This window comes from Carassius gibelio, chromosome B9, assembly GCF_023724105.1.
Source record: "Carassius gibelio isolate Cgi1373 ecotype wild population from Czech Republic chromosome B9, carGib1.2-hapl.c, whole genome shotgun sequence".
Classification (NCBI taxonomy): Eukaryota; Metazoa; Chordata; class Actinopteri; order Cypriniformes; family Cyprinidae; genus Carassius; species Carassius gibelio.
Genome location: NC_068404.1, coordinates 13,168,278 through 13,188,596, shown reverse-complemented (window position 1 = coordinate 13,188,596; position 20,319 = coordinate 13,168,278). Strand labels below are relative to the sequence as shown.

Genomic DNA, 20,319 nt, shown 5'->3' with positions numbered 1-20,319 from the left:
TACATTTATTTCCAGAGAGATAGTATTGAGTTTACAGGCTAAAGTGGTCTTGCTGTTGTAAACACTGTTGCTATTGTAGAAAAAAAAAAATTTGCGTCACATTTAAAATATAATTATATAATTAATTCCTGAATTTTTATAATGATAATTCAGAGAATGAGAAAATCTGAATGAGCCTTACCAGTGTTGTGATAATTATTTTTAAGGCACTCAACGTGTTAAAAAATAAATAAGTACTGTAATATAATAAAAGTTTAGTCAAATAACATAAAAAAGACCAGACCCCTCGATGCCTGTGAAACCTTTCTCCCTCAAACAGCACGCTAGTGTTACTACTACAGGCTACACACAGCAACTTATCTGCATGTTCTCACATCATATCGTTCTTGTAAAATAATAATAAGTAAATAAACATCAAAATCACTTCGCTGAGAATTAAACACCACTTACCAGCTGCCACGGTTCTGAAAATACAATTAAAAATGCGCGTGCGGCCTGAGGAATTTTCCCGGTCAGGTGAAAGGTCATCATATTGGTCATATTTATTGACTAAATTATTATTAATAAATTGTAATAATATTATGATTGGGCGTTGGCAGGCATTCACAAAAGGGTATGTTATTACAAAAAAAAATTAGAGGAAATTTTGCTTTGACAAAAGGGCACTTTTGAGGCAAAGGAGCAGGTGCTCAAGTGAACCAGTTCTTTCGGACAATTCGATCAAATAAACCAGTTGAAAAAAAAAAAAAAACGGTTCACCGGTTCTTTTGCGCTCGATGTAATGTCATTAGTGATGACTGCCCTTAATTCAAGCCTTCAGTTTACACGCGCTTATAACATAAGCACAGAATCAGTTCAGAATCAATCACCAAAAGAATCAGTTCGGTTCAGACGAGCTGTGAGTCAGTCTGCTTCACACTGAATCACACATGCGCAGTATCATCAGCTCCTCGGTTCTCGACGAATCAGACGCGTCTGACAGAAATGGTTCTCAATGAGCGTTTCATAACTCCTGACCTGATATTTATATATACTATTCTTCAGTAAATATATTTGTTTGACAGGGAAGCTGTGCGCAAACAGGAATATATATTATTTAAAAAAAGAAAGAAAAAAAAAACACCCCAGAAAAAAGGGCACTTTCTCTCCAGGAATAAAAAGGGCAGGTGCTCAACCCCCTTTGATGTCTATGTGTGCACGTGCCTGCGTTTCCCCAAAGCAGTCATCAATGATGACCCAATGCTCTTTCCCTCATCTCAGGGAACCAAGGTTCTGCAAGTAACTGGAGCGTCTTCCCAGGAAGTCTCCCATCCAGGTACTGGCCAGGCTCAATCCTGCCTAGCTATAGTGGGTAACCAGTCTTGGACTGCAGGGTGATATGGCTGTGGTATGCTGTGGCTGTGGAATGTTAAAAGTTCTTCATGGAACCATAGAATCCAATAAAGAAACTTTACATTTAACGGTGTGGTCCATGATTATTTGTGCACTAGTATAACAAAAAACAAGCAGGAAGTAGTATGAATGTGTGACTGGGCAACAATTTTTAGGCTTGATTTGTGTGCAGACACAGTGCAGTGGCCAAAGTGCCAAAAAAAGTACAGAATGCAATAGCACAACCGGTGATAACCCACTTAATATTGTAAAGCAGCTTTGCTGGTGCTCACCTCTCCATTACAGTAGCAGTAGATGATAGACACAAAGAAGCCCTAGAGAAGAAACAAAAGTATTTGTTGTTGCGATCTCTCAACAGAGTTCAAATGTCTCAAACTAATGACTCTGGTAATAATGACCATCTGTTTAGTTTATGTATTATATTTAAAAGCCATAAAACAAATTAAATGTTAATGTAATTAAATTATTTTATTGAATTTACCCAGTTCTGTGACTGTGTTTCTGAAGTTACTGCAATTGTAAAGGGAAGTGATGTGTTCTTTTTGGGAAAGACAAGCACTGAATCGTGTCATCAAGCTCCAGATAAAAGACTCTTAACCTAACCAGCACCTGTCATTTAAGACAACCGAACATCTCAAATGGAAATCAATGGTGTGTCATGAGATGTCAAGCCTATCTGGAGTGCTGTGAACTGGATTGACCGGTCAGTATTTCTTGGTCTTATAAGCTAATTAAACATTTAATGTTCAGCAGTTTGTGCAACAAGCATTTAGATGCAAGCAACATTCCCATCAACACCTGTGGGTGGATGTTTCTTTTTAATTATATTTACTAGTTGTAAATTAGTACCATGCATATTCTGTACAACCAGCGCTAAATATCTGAGCGTTTCCCAAAGAAACCAATTTTTCCTCATTTCCTTTGCAACAAGGTTTGTAATAGAACATTAACATTAATTTCTTTAGCAAAGTTACTTTTTATTATTATTATTATTATTATTATTATTTTTAACTTTTTCTGAGGTGATGAAATTATAAACATGTTTTTCCTAATTCTTCCTCTGCAGTAGCTAAGGATTTTCGTAGTAGAAGAAAAAGTAAAAAAAAATTAATAAATAAAAAAGTTGCAAGAACAGTTTCACAAATTCCATGTCATCACTGACTTGCAAATAAAGTGTTTTTCCTTCTTTTTTTTATAATGTTTAATCCAAATCAATAATAAATCATGCAAAATGCATGGACAACATTTATATAAATTATGCTAAAATACACATTACAATTTATAATTTTTAGATTTTTGCATTTATCAAAAGAAAAACATTTGCATCTTGACTTGCAGAGATCACTTATTACATTAGCTATTCGTGCTTTAAAGGCATCGTTTCCATGTACCTGGAAAGAATTGAAGAACAGCTCACAATACATCCGCACCTCCCAGCCAAGACCTTCGAATGTGTGCGGCATCCCAACAAACACAATGTAATGCACTCCAAACACAAGCACCAACACAAGCGTGGATTTGGCAAGCTTCCTGAACAGAGAGAAATGAAAATGTTCTATGAATTAAAAGGATAAAACAAAACATCAGTTATTTACTCACCCTCATACCATTCCAAACCTGTATGAATTTGCAGGTACATTTATACAGCAAATTTCAGAGAGCGAAATGCTCTCATGTCATATGGAATCAGAATGATTGGAAACTGCATGGGGACACTTACTGATTAAGTTCCCCATGCAGATTTCCCATCTGATTTAAAGGAACACTTCACTCTTTTTGAAAATAGGCAAATTTTTCAAAAATAACCAAAGAGTTTCAATCTTTTTCCTATTTGAAACTTGACTCTTCTGTAATTACACTGTTTACTATGACCGGCGGAAAATGACAAGTTGTGATTTTCTGAGCCGAAATGGCTAGGAACTATACTCTCATTTCGGCGTAATGATATTACGCAGCGCCTGAAAATAGACCCCAGCTAACTTCCAACGGTAGCCTATTTTTAGGCGCTGCATAATATAATTGTGAAATGTGTGGTTTTTACAAAGCTCATTGTTCTGAAAAGTGAGGTGTGCAATGATTGGCCAGCTATCCAGTGCACTGTGATTGGTCGAATGCCTCAAGTGTGTGACAGAAATATTACACCCAAACCATACTGTGATGCCATGTGTCCTGGCGTGACAAGACAACAACAATTAAACCCAATTTAAAATTAGGCACTTGTTGCATCCAGTGGGGACATAATTACTGATTATATTTTCTTTTTATACAGAGACTCCACTACATGGCAAAAGCAACAGCAAGAATAAAAGTTACACCTTTCTTTGTGAGAACATTTGGACAGCGATATGCACATCTTCCCACATAGTGACAGACATGTAGGGGCTTGTTAGAATGAGACGTTTAAGTAGGCTTGGTTGACTCTTAACTTCTATAAAGAATATCTCTTTGGATTTGAGACTTCAATCTTTGCAACTTTACAGATCTTTTTTGTGCAACCAAGAGCTTGTAACTCTCCAAAGAGAAAGGAAAGCTTGAAAAGGCATTTTATGACCATTTTAAAGAGGTCTGTACACCTTGTGTGCTATATGTCTAAGTCTTCACAAACTAAAAACATATTTATCTAAGAATCATCCTCTTCACTACAAAGTTATCACATGGATTCAGTGGATTAGGAAGGGCATAGGGCATAACAAAAAGTGTAAACATTCTGCCGAACATCTTTTTAGTTCCAAAAAAGAAAGTCGTACAGATTTTGAATGACATGAAGGTGAGTAAATGATGACATTTGATGAATTTTTATTATCTGTCAGACTGTCAAAAAGAAACAATAAATGCATTTATTTCCCTATCAAGTGATATACATGCACAATTTCACCCTGTTTATAATAACATAGAATCTTTACTGCCAAGTGACCACCGTTGAAATATCCCCAGCTAAGCAACATGTAATACAATTTTGATCTCAGTGAGGTATTTGTGTTGGCCGATAAGGCCAAGTACAGTGTGTGATGTAGTCTTTAATCTGTGTTTGATGAATGTGTGTGGCTTTAATCAGAATAAAGACAAGTGCAAGATCTTTTTTTTTTTAAATGCTACGCCTTGCCTGCCAGACAGGTTAAAATGTCTTGCAAATTGGTCATGAAAATTATCCTGAAAAATAATTGGCAAAACAGCAATGCTGGAAGATCATGAGGTACAAATCCTCTTTTAATTGAATCCCCGCTAAGTTTGATCAACCAAAGTGTTCCAGTAAAAGGAGCGTTGCACCGAACGAGAGTCAAAATGATGTGACGTACCAGCATTCGAGGTCATTTGCATTACAGATTTATTTCTGTTAGATTTATGACAAAGTTCTCTTTGGCTTAGCAAAATGCACTATTCACTGTGTTTGCAAATATGACTGTTTGTCTTTATGTCTGTTCTACCAGCTGTGCAAACTGACACCTGTGACTCTTCATGCTGCTAATTGGCGGGGAGGCAGCAATGATCAAATTGATTACGGTTATTAGTCGCACAAAATGACATCTATTGGCATTGTGTTTGCTCCAAACTGGATTCTATTAGGGAGCATCCAGAATAACATTTTGACATGCCAAACCCAAATGTGCATTTATAGGGTCTAAAAGCATTTTTTTTTTTCAAAGCCAGACAAAAATAACGAAAAATTTCCTTTCAGCATGTAACAAGATCAAATCTGTAATATCCAGTGAAATGCTACACTGATTACAGCACATGATGGAATGATGGAAACCACAATCCGAATCAAACTGCAGAATGAGTAGGCGTAGGGGAAGCTTATTATCACATCTCTTAGCCACAGGCGATTCTGCCTTTAAGCTGTCAGATGAAAAATTTTGCTTAAATTACATAAGGAAATAAATAGTTGCTGTAGCTTCCATTCTTTGCAGTCTAATAGCAGAGATGATGCTGCTGTAATGACACAGACAATTTGGGCTGGTATAACACTGAATTCACAATTTCAAGGCACTGGAATGGATAAAAAGAGGCTCAGTGGAAGTGGATGCACAAACCTGTACTGTTTCCGTGTGTCATATCTGCCTGCGTTGGTCTCGCGGATCTTGGTGGCGAGAACCCTCACAATATTCACAAACAGGAGGAAGTTCAGCTGAGAAAGAAAGAGCAAAGAGAAATAACTGTAAAAGGTGACACTTGCTGCCTGCCTAATTATTATTTGAGTAACTGAAAGACTGTAATGGGAGTGAGAATTTTATCCATTATGCATATCTGGACAATAAAGCTTTTCACAGAAGGGTCACTGGCAGATGACCGGCTAAGTGATTGTATGGCTGCTTTTTTCCCAAATGAGCAGGGATGTCATTTGAAATATGCTAATTTCCATCTGCTTAATCATAATGAGTGGGGTGTCTGTGCATGAGATTTTAAGCTCAGTCTGGAATCAATAAGACCAAAAAAAAAAAAATGCATTCTGGGAGCAGAAAATATGGTTTAGGGTCATACGGGTATTATTTAAGATATAGTGTTTGCAGTGCAGCGTTTCAAATACAAAAAGACTCAGATATAGATGCATTATTTGGTGTGTATCTTTATTCTGAAATTATTTTATATTGCTTTCTATTATGTATATGTACTAAAAAGTGTTTTTAGCACTATTTAGATTGCTTAGCTGCACATGAATAATTAATGAAGAAAAATACATAGCTCTCCTATAAACACTGGTGTTGTTGAGCAACATGAATTATGATACCAAGTAGTGCACAAATGATAAATGAACACCTCAAAAGACTAGTGTATGCAAAAATGTTTCAAAGCTATAATGAGAGGCACTTCCTACAGTGTCCAAACATCCGTCCAGTAACCACAAAAGTCAGTCTTGCTATGAATGTTTTGTTTAAAAAAAATCTTAATGATAACTGATGTTTGGTTCAGGGGTGGCAAAAGGCAAGACAAATAGATGGAGCTTTGAAAATGACCTATAGAAGTGAACATAAATAGTTTGACTGAACTGCAATGCTTGCATACATTTCTATTATAAAAAAAAAAAAACAAGAGGACATTCAAATTGCTGGAAAGAAAAACAATGACTGGTATTATCTCTAAACAAAACCCCGCCACATTTCATCCATTAAGAACCTGCGGTGCTCTATGACATGCAACAGGAAAACTCAATCATTCTTCAATCATGGCAATCACACATTTAAATGACCCCTTCTGAGAAAATGCCCCCATATCCACCATCTGTTCAGTGGGCGTATGGGAGCAAATGTAAATGGGCTTTTACAGTTTGCAACATATGAATCATCATTGGCCAGATTTTACTCTCATTATACATTTGACTTTCCAACTAATTGTAATCCATCCATCCACAACAGCCACAATGCCTTTGAATAACAGCATTAGTATCACAGTATAGTAATGTATTGTACAGTATTTTTAAACCGTAGATCAGCAATGAGGAGAAAAAGCACAACTGTATTTTTTTTGTCTTATAATTATATAGTACTTGTGAGGCAGAAGGAAAGGTTGGACATAAATGAATTGCCTTATCAATCATATACAGTAGTTACAAAACAGGTTTTCAAATTATGTGAGATGTCTAAAAATAAGTCTCTCAAAAAATGATTAAATGCTTAATCTTTTCAGTGTAAATGTGTGAACCTAAATGACACAGCGTGAAATGGCATCATTTCAGTGTCTGAGCAGATCAGCCTGAAATGGAACTGAGGACCGTTCAGTGATTTTTAGTCTTTTTTTTCTTCTTCTCCTTCTTTTTCTGGGGCAAAAAAATTCATGCATTTTAAAGTTGGAATCATTTATTTTTTTTTTTTACAACCACACACACCAACCACACAAACTTCAATCGCCTCGTGCAAGTAACTTGTAAGGAGAAGTCCAGCTGTGCTGCCTGGCACAAGTTAAACAAGGCTGTGGATAAAAGTAGTCATGCTGAGGCAGCTTCATCATCCCCACAGAATACAACATTTGCTTGATGTGCACAAAAGATATTAGAACAGTTGGATGTACACAGTTTAATCCCTCACCAGTACGGCTAATACTAAAACCTTCAACTAATGCAAGCGGGTCTATTTATGTATGCACACGAGATCCACACATAAACATGTCCCTCAAATGCTTGATATGATGCCATGCAAACAGCATGTATAATCCCTAAATAACAATTAATACAAAATATCTATTTAATGAGTGTACATTCCATTTACAAATAATGAAAATGTACAAATATTATAGCAAATGTAAAAAACAAAAACAATAGCAATAAAGCCAACCTGAGACCTACAACCTCTGGAAATTAATAAAAATTTTAAATCAATATAAAAAAAAAAATCCAGTTATTAGTGGGTCTTTAAATGGCTATTGTGATTCAGTTTCAAATAATTATTTGCCAAAAAAAAACCCCATCTACTCAAACCTAGTTTTGTTACTGAAGATTCCATTTATTATATATAATGCATTGATGTCTGACTCTTTCAGCTGTACAGTTACCTGCCAGCCTCTGTATCCTTGAAGATACATAGATAATATAAAATGACCTAAACACCTTAAAAAGATTCTTTTCAAATAATAATCCATTGATGAACAAAACATGTCAGTAATCTGTTAGATATCTATTCCTCCACCACAACTGCAATTAGTGTAAATAGAATTATGCTATTTGTCACAGAGTCTATTCACACTAAGTGTTAAAAAAAATGATGCAATTTACATAAGCAGTGGTAGATATTGTTTGCTCAAAGTAAAAAATAGTAAATTCCATAGATGGTAGCACATAGTGTTTCAATAACCACAAAGGAATTACTGGTCCTGGTCCACTCATGCCTGTCAAAAGTCCTGGCTCCACCTCTGCCAGCATGACTCAGCATGGTCTCAGTACAACCAAAGCCCTTCAAGAAAAAAGTCTGTTATCCCAAGAAAAAAAATAAAATAAAACTGGTCATGCAGAGGAGCATCTGCAGTCAGAGCAGTTTCTCTCTTGCTCACAGAGTGTCATGATGGCATCATCTAGGTGACTGGATGTGGCCAAAACATAATTGAAGACTGCAGGCACCTCATGCTGACTCAAGGAAAATGTTCAGTACTGTCCAGGTACACCTGGTGATATGAAGGCTTTAGTAAGAGCTGGACTTATTTGAAAATGTATTCCCTGATGTCGTTTCAAACCTCTTTGACAGACATTCTTCTGTGGAGCATAAAAGAAGATATTTAATGGGTAACCATATGGTTATTGTACGCACCAGTGTTAATTTTGACAGCAAATTCGGATTTAGTCTTAGTCTTAGTCTTTTGAATAACACACCATTTAGTTTTAGTCACATTTTAGTCATCTGAAATGTTTTAGTCTTAGTCTAGTTTTAGTCGACTAAATATCATAAGAGTTTTAGTCTTAGTCTAGTCTTAAGTCTTTTAGTCTTAGTCTAGTTTTTTTTTTTTAGTAGAACAAAGTCAACTTAGTTGACTTGACTAAATGTTTCCATCAGTCTGTTGTGGAATGGTATTTATAAAATAAACATAAGGCCTGCTCTCAATGAAAAATATACATGCTCTCTGAAAAAGATATGCATTCGTCCTGAATGATATGCAATGCATATGACATTCTTTCAAGATGAAGTACAGTATTATTGAAATAGACAACCACCTATATTATATTTGTATTGTATGTTCATTCTATTTCTTTATTTGTGATATTTACACAAAGTTTACATTTTTTAAGTTTGTTTTTGTTCATTTAAAATAGCACTGCATAGTCTTCACTGTAAAATAAAATACACAATCAAACCAAAATGTATTCAGACACCTTCAATGTTTCTTACAATATCACAGTTTATCTGCTGTAGTTTAGAAATTGGTAATAAAATATGACAATAACTCAGGGTTAAACTGTGTCAGAACAACAAATTCATCTTGATAATGTCTGATGCAATGCTTAATTTGGTTCAGTCTGTGGTGTGAAAAGGTTGCATTAGCAATTAAAGAAAGAAACACTTAAGCAAAACATGCTCAGGTCCCTAATCATTTTTTTTTTTTTTTAGTCACTAGTAAAACAATATAATCTATTCTATCTGATTTTTGGATTGACTTTGGATAAATTCTTGTTAAAACTACAAAGTAATTTAATCAAGAGCAGTGAGTGATTTACTTTCATTTTCATACATTAAAGACACTGACAGCAGAGCTAGTAAATTAGGCGCGGTCACTTTAAGAGACAAATGCATCCGTTATAAAGATACACATCCGATTTCTTTCCAACTCTTTACTTTCACTGAAGACACAACTACAGACCTTTTCGAACACACTTTCCAAGACGGGTATTTCGACATATTTAGTATGTATTTGTTGTCGGTACAAAAGCAAGAAGACTTTGAGACGCGTCTCTGCTTGCTCCCTGAACACCGCGCTGCTGAATTGAGCTCTTTCACCTTTCGCTCTTTTTCTTATGTTTATTTAAAATGCGATTTGTATTTGTTCGTTCAGGTGCAGGAGGACGCAAACGTCCTGAAGGAGAACTCGGTTCAGTGTTGCGCGAGTAACCAGCTGCTCAGTTCAACTTTCCCGCAGCGCGGGGCTGAAGCCAACTTGATGTGTTGAATGCTTGGAGCACGTTATAAAACGTATTCTTACACATTTCTGTTTTAATAAATGCTCATATTAAAACATAGCATAAGTAGGTACAAAAATAATCAGTGATACATTTACGACCCCATAAAAATTTGGGTCGCAATGGCATTTCAAAAGGTCGCAGTGTAGTTCCCTGTGTAAACAACTTAACTGTTATGAAAACGTCCTCGAAACTGTGCGAATTTCTGCAAACTCATATTTGTTCTCTTTTCTGTGTAACTGCTGCTGCGTTTGTTTAGCTGTGGCGCTTGCATTTGCCGCGGCTTTTTATAATGGCTCGGCTGCTTCTGCATAGATCAACCTACCCTCAAAGATTCGCTCTGATTGGATCTCTTCTCCATTCGTCCCGCCCATATATTTTCGTCTCATTTTTAATCGTTGACTAAAGTGTCAGTTATATTTCGTCACGTTTTTCGTCATCATATCTGACTTTTTATTTAGTTTTTATTTAGTTTTCGTCCGTGAAAAAGGTTAGTTGACGAATATTTTTCGTCATAGTCTTCGTCAACGAAATTAACACTGGTACGCACCCAACAACGCTGGTCTTTTCAACAAACTTAAAGCAATTTTTAGGTGCTTTGTTTTGTCATTTGTGGAGTTTAATTAAGCCTATTATATATTCAATATCACTGCACAAAAGCTGAAACTTTTTTCTGTTTCACAAAAGAAAGAAAGTGATAGGTTTAGAATGGCATGAGGATCATTATATGATGACAGAATGTACAGTAAATCTACAGAACAACGAACGTCTTGTTAAGCTGTTGACCTTCTATGGTATGCATTATGTTCTAGTCATTAATCATTTTTAGAAAAGATTTTGTTACATGAAATAGCTTCAATTATACAAATCTTACATTGCATTATGGCAACACTGAACCACATTGAAAAAAGGTCAAAAAAGTAGTTTAGCTAAAAATTATGATTTATTTTCTATTTAAATGCACATTTCCTAAATTTATACATTTATATACTCTGAACTACATGCAAACCAAAAATAAGTGGACCTCTATCATTTAACCTTCACTGAAGGCTAATTCATTCTCACTATTGGCCTTCTTTAGCCTTTCTGTAAAATATTGCAGTATTCATTTTCTGAAAAGAAGAAAATATTTTGCTATGTATACATAAAAACAACTATACTCCAATAAATGCTTAAAATAAATAACTGCAATCATATTGATGCTACTATCTATTAAACATTTCAATAGGGATATATATTACTGCAATTCCACTGTGGTACAGCGTTGCCATATTAATTCATTAATATTTTCCTTATTAACAGTAAAACTACATTAGATAAAGTTAAATTGTGGATGAAAATATCTAATTTCCTTAAAGATGCTGCCACAAAAAAAAAAAAAAAAAAAACCCTTGAGAACAGTTGAGGTTATGAGGAAATGGGGTTAAGAGAGCACTTTCTGGAGGAATTCAACAGGTGTCTTTCTTGTAAGGGTGACGGGGGAAAATTTCTGTGGACAGACATTCAAATGTCATGTGTCTTTAAAAAAAACAGCACATCATTGTCGACTGTCACAGTGGGGCGTACATCCAGAGCAGGGGTGCCGCCACTGCTTGAACACCTTGTAGCAGTTGGCACACCACTGTCTCTGTTACATCGACCTTAAGGCCTGCCCTTTTTATTGCAATATATTGTATTTTTCAGAATAACAAGCAAATGAGTAGAATTGAATTATTGCCATATGGCATTTCTGTACCTTAGTGGGAGAACCAGAGAGCACCATTACATTTAGTTAGACATTTTGACTTGCATCACTCTGTGGAAACGGCACAGTTCTTTCTCACGATTCTCTCGCCTGGCCAGCCAGTTCAGCTACTTTAGCATCTGTGAATCCATCACTCTCTGTTCACGACAGGGCACTCAGAAATACATCAGCTCTGACCCTCTCTGCCACCTGGATGGCAGTAGATTACCCAGAAAGCAGCTAGCAGCATGCAATCAACAACAGCTGTGAGGAAACGGATGTACAGAACCGATGGTATCATGTGAGCAAGCATCAAACTGCTGGACCACGCAATACTGGTTATAGCCATGTTTTGCTGAGGAAAAACTGAATCTGGAGTGATAAAGGATGAGTACATTAAATTTCAGTGCTAGCTACAAGTGTAGCTTTTAGAATAAAAAAAAGAGGCATTAAGTCAATTTCAAGGGCCTTGACTGAGAAGCAGCTGTCATTTTCAGAAGCAAAATAAATTATAGTTGACTGCATAATCAGCATAATATTGACTCACTGTATATATTGTGGGGTTCTGAAGCCAGGATTTTTTTTCTTTTTATCTTTCTTTCTTTCTTTAATCAAATGTAAATTCATATCCTAAGCACATATCGGTTAAACAGACATTACTTGCACTCTCAGAAAAAAAAAAAAAAAAAAAACAATCAGATTTTTATATTTTTACATTAACAGTGTAATCCACATTCTATTTAATAAAGCCACAAATTGATCTAATCTAGTTAGTGCTTTTAAAAGCATTTGCATTTATTCCCAAATAATAACTCAAGGCAGTAACAACTTAATACATTTTATTTGTGAACTTTTGTGCAGCTATTCTTTTTAACAGCTAACTTTTAACAATTTTTCTAATTTTCAGATCTTCATTCGGTAAATAGTGGTCATAGACCATTTCAAGTCTTATTTTGACATTAACGACTTATTATTAATGACTTTCCCCTATTCATTCTCAATTACCCCCCACCAAACTCACCACATGCTTTGCGGGTCTGTGAAAAATCAATGGGCTCAGGGGAAGCGAGAGAGGTGCTGTAATTTTACCTGCTGGTGTTGCTGTTGGATGCATACACTTCTTAATTATATATTTTATAATATTGCCATTGTTTTATTTATGTACAACAAATTTTATTCTCATCAAATATCTTAAGGAAGCACTGACTCCCTTGACCCTGTTAAAGATATATGTAGATGTAAAAAAGCAGGTCATGCTCAAGAAGGCTGCATTTATTAGATCAAAAATACAGGAGAAAACAGTTACATTAATGCATTTAGCAGACACTTTTATCCAAAGCAAACTTACAGTGCATTCAGGGTTTTTTTTTTACCAGTATGTGTGTTCCCTGAGAATTGAACCCACAACCTTTTGCACTGCTAATGGAATGCTCTACCACTAAGCCACAGGAACTCAGACAGGTATATTGCAAAATAATAAATCACTGTTTTTATGGCAAAGCTGAATTCTCAGTAACCATTACTCCAGTTTTCAATGTCACATGATCCTTTAGAAATCATTCTAATATTTATATTTGGTGCTAAGAGACTTTTCTTATTATTGTTAAAAACATTAACATTAACAGTATTTATATTTAGGAATCTTTAATGCTAATTGAAAAGAGCAACATTTATTAGATTTTTTTTGTAACAATATAAAAGTCAAAGCAAAAGTATAATTTCTCTAAAAAAAACTTTTAAACAGTATATTGTGTAATAAATGTATTGTTTAAATACTGATTGTCAAACTGTGTATAGTATGTTCACAGTTAATGTGAACTATATATGGTCACTATGAGTTAAATGGTGTGAACTTGAGGAGAACTAAAAACACATTTTCAGAGCAAAAACACCAAGATTTATTTCTGAGTCACCACTTGGTCTGATATATGTATATATATTTGGTGTCACTGTACTTACCTTACATGTATGCATGGCTAATGTTACCTTGGCAGTCGAGTATCTGAATAGTTAAAGCAGCAACTGTAAATCATCACTTCAATTTAAAAAGTGCTAAATAAATTCAATTTTTAAAATTCATCATTTCTAAATGATCATAATGAACTAGAAAGACGAAATGAGGCACCCCCGCTGAGACACTTCGGTCTCTCCTGACTGTGCCCATGTCTGAATCATGTTATTGTCTGTATCCGGTAATTGGCAGAACTGGCAGAAACACATACATGCACGTTGTAATTACGGTAATGATCTTGCCAGTTCTTCTGACATTTGCCTTCTTTGCCAAAGTGCTTTTCATCTTGCAGTAGTGAATAGCAGAAAAGAGTTAAGTTAAAGAGCAAAGTTAGACGATTTCTCCCTCCTCAGGGAAAATTGCCTCAGTCTTTGAACTGTTTCCCAGGCTGTCGCTTAGTTCTCATGCCGTGTTTATTAAGAGCCTGACAGTTTTTTACATCACTTTTACTCACCCCAATGGCTGTCAGAATGGGGACCTGGTAGATCCATTTGATGTTTCCTGCACTCAGCTCCCAGCATCTGCACAGATTAAAGACAGATCGAATGATAAATTAACCAGCACACATGGATTATGATTCGGGAGATATTTAAAAAGCACAGAGCGAGACAGTGGCTAAGAGGCAGATAAGTTTCCAGTCCCAGAGGCAGTGCTAACACATCTACTGTACTTCACTGTGCATTCTGTACAGATCAAAAGGACCTAGTTTAGTCTCTCTCTTTCCTTGAAGTCACTGACCCACTCCTTTCGTTATAAAATGGTGCTTTATAAAACTCATTTCCATTTGTTTACCACCAATTTGTTTCGCATTCATAATCCCATTACAAATGTTTACTATGATGTGCAGCTGAATGGATAATCTGTGGTGCAGAGGATATCCATAAATAGGATATACTGCAAGGGAAGCAGAATGCATGCAGTCTGGAGAAAAAAAAACTAGAGTCATAATGAACATTCTTTATTAATTACTTCAGTAATTAATTATTTATTTTTATTTATCCTCTATTATTAAATAAGGGTACTGCAGGCAGTGTAGTAGTCCACATAGTCATGTCATAGTCCACAATACTTTCACATAAAGGAACAAATGAAAGAGTGCTGTTGTTTCTGTCACATGAAATCTGACAAGGATGCAATAAAATTATACTGCGTCACTGCTTTTTACATAACAATAGTAAATAAAACAAGCTTCACAGCATACAGACTTCAACAATATTTGTGTACAAGGCAACACTTAAACCAAAAATGATGTGAAAAAAACTAAATCTGAATATTCAGACCAGATGTTTATTAATCTGAAAAACAACAGCAACAACATATGAATATGCTGAAGCGATATGCCACAGAAGGCAGTATGTTACAGTGATTTACTGTGGATAATGTTTGTACTTTGAAAAAACATGTATCACAAATAAACAACATTTTTCTTTGTGGTCTCATTATATATTTTAGTTCATATAGCTCATAATCTGTCAATTGGTGTTTTTTTTTTAAATGTGAGCCAAAATCATCACAATTAAAAGAACCAAAGACTTAAACTACTTTAGTCTGTGTGCACTGAATTTATTTAATACACAAGTTTCAAAATTTGAGTTGAATTACTGAAATAAATGAACTTTCCACGACATTCTAATTCATTCAGATGCACCTGTATATTGAAGATTTGCAATGAGTTTTATATTGTTCGTTGACTATACTGCAAAGTTAACAAATACACCTCAATGATTTACAGTAACACACTTTTAATTGAATATTAAGTGTCCCGAAGATTGCTTTAATAGACCTGCTTCACTTGCATCGTGATTTTTTTTTTCTACAGTGTCTTTAGAGATGTTTTATTAAATATAAATATATGTATAGGTAAAAAAATATGTATAGGTAATATTTCAGAATAAATACTGTACACACATATTGAGATGAATGTTGAATATCAAACACCAAGACAACATTCATATTTACTCATTTGGCAGCCGGAGTGAGTTATAATGTATTCATAGGTTATATCAGCATGTGTATTTCCTGGGAATCAATCTCATGACCTCAGCACTGATCACGCTACCAGAATGCAAATCAGATCTGCTTGATGATACATGTAATCTTCTTCACATTTGCTTTTCAGAGTGTTATATCTCATGGTCTTGCAGAAAGCCATTAACCCACCATCACTCACAACTGACAAATGCCAGGAGACTGACAGCTCACTTTTCGCCTTCTCTAAATGAACGTTTCGTTTGCTTTTACTCAAGTGGAATAAGAGATCAACTAGATGTCAGAGTAAAGCTATTTTTATCTTTAATAACAAAGGATATTAATTCAAAAGAAATTAAACATTTCAACAGTCTAATTTATTTTCAAATGATTCAATTACTTAATTATTGTTCTTGTTTTGTGTTTTCTGACACAATCTTGATTTAATGTATTTTAGTTTAGATTAAATTGTTTATATAGCTGAAAAAAATACAGTATTTGTTTTCCAAAAAATACATATGATACTTAAATTGCATATGACAAAAAGAAACAGAATTCTAAGTATTTTCATAACTCAGAAAATTATTTTATTGGGTAGGGTTAGGGTAGATGTATGGAGGGCTTTATTGTGCCAATAAGGTGGCATCCATTTAATAATTTGCATTTAAATTATAATTTACACTCAATATCTTATTATTGCGTACTGTTTTATAATGCACTATAATACTGAAATGCAGATGATTTGTAATATGTAGCAGGATGTTTTTTTCTAACAGTGTAAACAGTATCTATAGCTATTGCAGCTTACTTTAAATGGCATATCGTTAAAAATACTGCATATATCGCTAAGAAAATATGTTATTTTCACTGTAAATAGCCACTGTAAATTTATTTTAAGTGGCCCAAGTCATCTCAACCAGTCGTCATTTTTTTACTTAACCTTTTTTTTCCCCTTTCCTTCTCAGCCTTAAAATTAGTTTTTCTCAATCGATTTGACACTTTTCTCCAATGCAATGTACTTACAATGCAATGTAATGCAATGTAAAACAATTAGCACAGCCATCCAAACACAAAATTATGCAACTGTATATACACGTGTGTGTGTGTTTGCTGTATACATGGACTATCCTGAATTACTGTATTGATCTTGACTTTCATGTGCATCTGAAAAAGAAATTAACTGCAGTTTGTTTACACTAAATATTTGCTGCGTTTGCATCATAGGAGAAAAAATTTAAGTTAGTTTGTTGTCCTCCTTTAGTGCTCCTGGATATTTTAAAGAATTGGTGAGTTGTGTTGTATTGTAACTATTGAGTTTTGTGCACATTGTTTTGAGAAAATGATTTGCATGATTTGTAATTTGTATGGAATGAATGTAAACATACAATCTGTCTAGGACAATTACAAAGTGTTTTCCGATCACTGTGTTCACTGTTTGGAGAATGGTGACCTGAGTTTGGAAAAATGTGTCAAATTGATTGGGGAAAAAGTGTAAATGAGGCTTTTTCTTGCTGCTGCTGTTATCTAAAAAAACATTTTGCTGCGCTTAATGTGTACTTTACTCATTTCTTATTTTCAGATGGGTCTTTTTAATAGGCTTATAAACAGCCTCTATTGTTGTCTTATTAATATATTCTCCTTGTGCTACTTGGGGTTAACAATATTAATTGTTTCCTTAATTTCTGAGAACATTTGTTCTGAAACGCATTAAAAAAATATAAACTAATTTGTGATGTTCCCTAATATTGCAAAAGCGTTGTCATGTGACACCTGTATGTGCCCCTTTTGAAATGTATTATGCAGTGAGACTTTTAGTTTTAGATACACTAAAGATCAAGATAAAGATACTATTTGTGTTCAGTTAAAGTAGGCCATCTTAACAACACTAGTAAAAAAAAGACTACAGCTATAACACAAAACCTTATGTTGATAAAGTACGCTCCCCTTGAGAAGCAGTAAATTGTAGCTTGAAGACATTTACTTTTATACCATAAGCTACAAGAATGCAAATTGTGCTCTCGAGGGGAGTAAGACAATGACATTCAGTGAGTGTTTGAAAAAAAAAAAACAGGGGAAGATAACGCCTCAGGCATGGCCAACATCAATGTGAGTTGAAAACACCACTTCATTAAGACGATCTGGTGATAAACAGCTTGAACACTCCAGTGACGTTTTAACATAAGAACACAAACATTTACAGATCCAAGACAAACACTGACTCATCTAATGAATTTCTAACTAGCTCTAGCTCTGCGTTGCCACATCATCAATGATAATTCACATTTGAACTATACAAATTAAACAAAGTACTAAACAATACTCTGGCAATTTTAACACACTTATTATTTTCCTTGTTTAGTGTTAGCAGACTATCTATGTGCCCACTTTTTATTTACTTTTCTGTATAGTAAAAAAATAAAATGTACTTTGCAGTATTAAAATGTTTCATCTTCTTTGTAACCAGGGCTGTTTTTTTTTACACACATATATATTATATACACACACACACACACACACACACACACACATACATATAAGTATATAATATCAAATAGAATATTAGCAAGATATTTTATATATATATATATGTATATGTATGTGTGTATGTGGATATATATTGGGGGTGTAACGATACGCGATACACTCAGTATGCGCTGAGTGAGCGAGCAGTTCATGCACGGTACGATGTGGCCAATGCGTTTAACAGACCAGAAATAGAAGATCCTCCAATAACCAACAGGTCTGGTGTTTGAGTGCACTTAGGATTCCCTGTAAGCTATAATGGTGATGGCAAGAGAGTGGTGGATAAAAAAACAACGGTCGCATCTGCCAGCGGGAATAAAAAAAAAAGAAAGAAAAAGAAAAACCAGCGGGAATACTTGAAACATGTCAACTCATTTACGCCGACATCACGTTAGTGTGTCAGTATCTGGGATAAAGACGAAAAAAAGGAGAAACATAGGCTACACGCAACAAACTATCCCAGCAGCATTTAGACAGACATTTACAACTGACTTAAACAGGGCAAAAGACATCATCGTATGAGACCTTACTATTTACCATTAATTCTGTCATCACCATTATAGCTTACAGGGAATCCAAAGTGCACCCAAACACCAGACCTGTTGGTTATTTTAGGATCTTATATTTCTGGTCTGTTAAATGCATTAGACATTTTGCAATGAGCGTTCAGCGCATGCTGAGTGAGCGAGCGCCTTAGGGGCCGTTCACATATCGCGCCTAAAAACGCGTGGAAAACGCTAGGCGCGTCTTTCTCCTCCTTTCCAAAGCGCTCGGGCAGAAGCGCCCCTGAGGCGTCTGCCTTTGCTAAGCAACAATGACGTGCTCTCTCCATGAAGACGCAGAAATTTCAGCAAAGGATAAATGGATTTGCAGCTCTAAAAATTGCTTGCAGTAGGCTAGCTCTGCTACTAAATTTATTTCAAAATTGCAATCCATATACAACTAAGATCAGCTGTTCCTTCATCTTGGCTAATCTTTCAACGTTGTTACGGGAAAGGATGAAGCTGATTGGTTAGTTATTGTCACATGACCAGCGGTGCGCTTGCAGCATTCTGAAAAGTTGAGATGTTTTTACATTTTGCTGTATCTAAAACGTACCGATCCGAACCGAACCGTGACATCAGTGTATCGTATCGAACCGAACCGTGGATTTTGTGAACCGTTACACCCCTAATATATATATATATATATATATATATATATATATATATATATATATATATATATATATATATATAGACACACACACACACACACACACACACTCTCACTGGCCACTTTATTAGGTACACCTGTTCAATTGCTTGGTAACATAAATTGCTAATCAGCCAATCACATGGCAGCAACTCAGTGCATTAAGGCATCTAGATGTGGTGAAGACGACTTGCTGAAGTTCAATCCGAGCATCAGAATGGGGAAAAAAAAATGTGATTTAAGTGACTTTGAACGTGGAATGGTTGTTGGTGCCAGGTTGGTAGTATTTCAAAAAACGCTGATTTACTGGAATTTTCAAACACAACCATCTCTACTGTTTACAGAGAATGGTCTGAAAAAGACAAAATGTCCAGTGAGCAACAGTTGTGTGGACGAAAATGCCCTGTTGATGTCAGAGGTCAGAGGAGAATGGGCAGATTGGTTAGAGATGATAGAAAGGCAACAGTAACTCAAATAACCACTTGTTACAACAATTTTAAGGTATCCAGAATAGCATATCTGAACGCACAACACATCAAACCCTGAAGCAGATGGACTACAACAGCAGAAGACCACACCGGGTCCCGCTCCTGTCAGCTAAGAACAGGAAATAGAGGTTACAATTCGAACAGGCTCACCAAAATTGGACAATAGAAGATATGAAAAACGTTGCCTGGTCTAATGAGTCTTGATTTCTGCTGCGACATTCAGATGGTAGGGTCAGAATTTGGCGTAAAGAACATGAGAGCATGGATCCATCATGCCTAAGAAATGTTTTCATCAACTTGTTGAATCTATGTCACAAAGAATTACTGCAGGTCTGTAGGCTAAAGGGGTCCAACCCGGTACTAGCAAGGTGTACCTAATAAAGTGGACAGTAAGTGTGTGTGTGTGGTGTGTGTGCATATAAATATG

General features: G+C 35.4%; 1 protein-coding gene across 1 annotated transcript in view; it reads right to left on the bottom strand.

The window, feature by feature from the left end:
• Window positions 1-20,319, bottom strand: part of LOC127964581 (parathyroid hormone 2 receptor-like) — a 58,714-nt gene that overhangs the window by 2,514 nt on the left and 35,881 nt on the right. The window contains exons 9-12 of the mRNA XM_052564812.1: window positions 14,174-14,240; window positions 5,424-5,518; window positions 2,784-2,922; window positions 1,665-1,706 (exon numbers count right to left, since the gene is read on the bottom strand). Of these exons, the coding sequence (XP_052420772.1) occupies window positions 1,665-1,706; window positions 2,784-2,922; window positions 5,424-5,518; window positions 14,174-14,240 (343 nt within the window). The remainder of the gene's footprint in view (window positions 1-1,664; window positions 1,707-2,783; window positions 2,923-5,423; window positions 5,519-14,173; window positions 14,241-20,319) is intronic.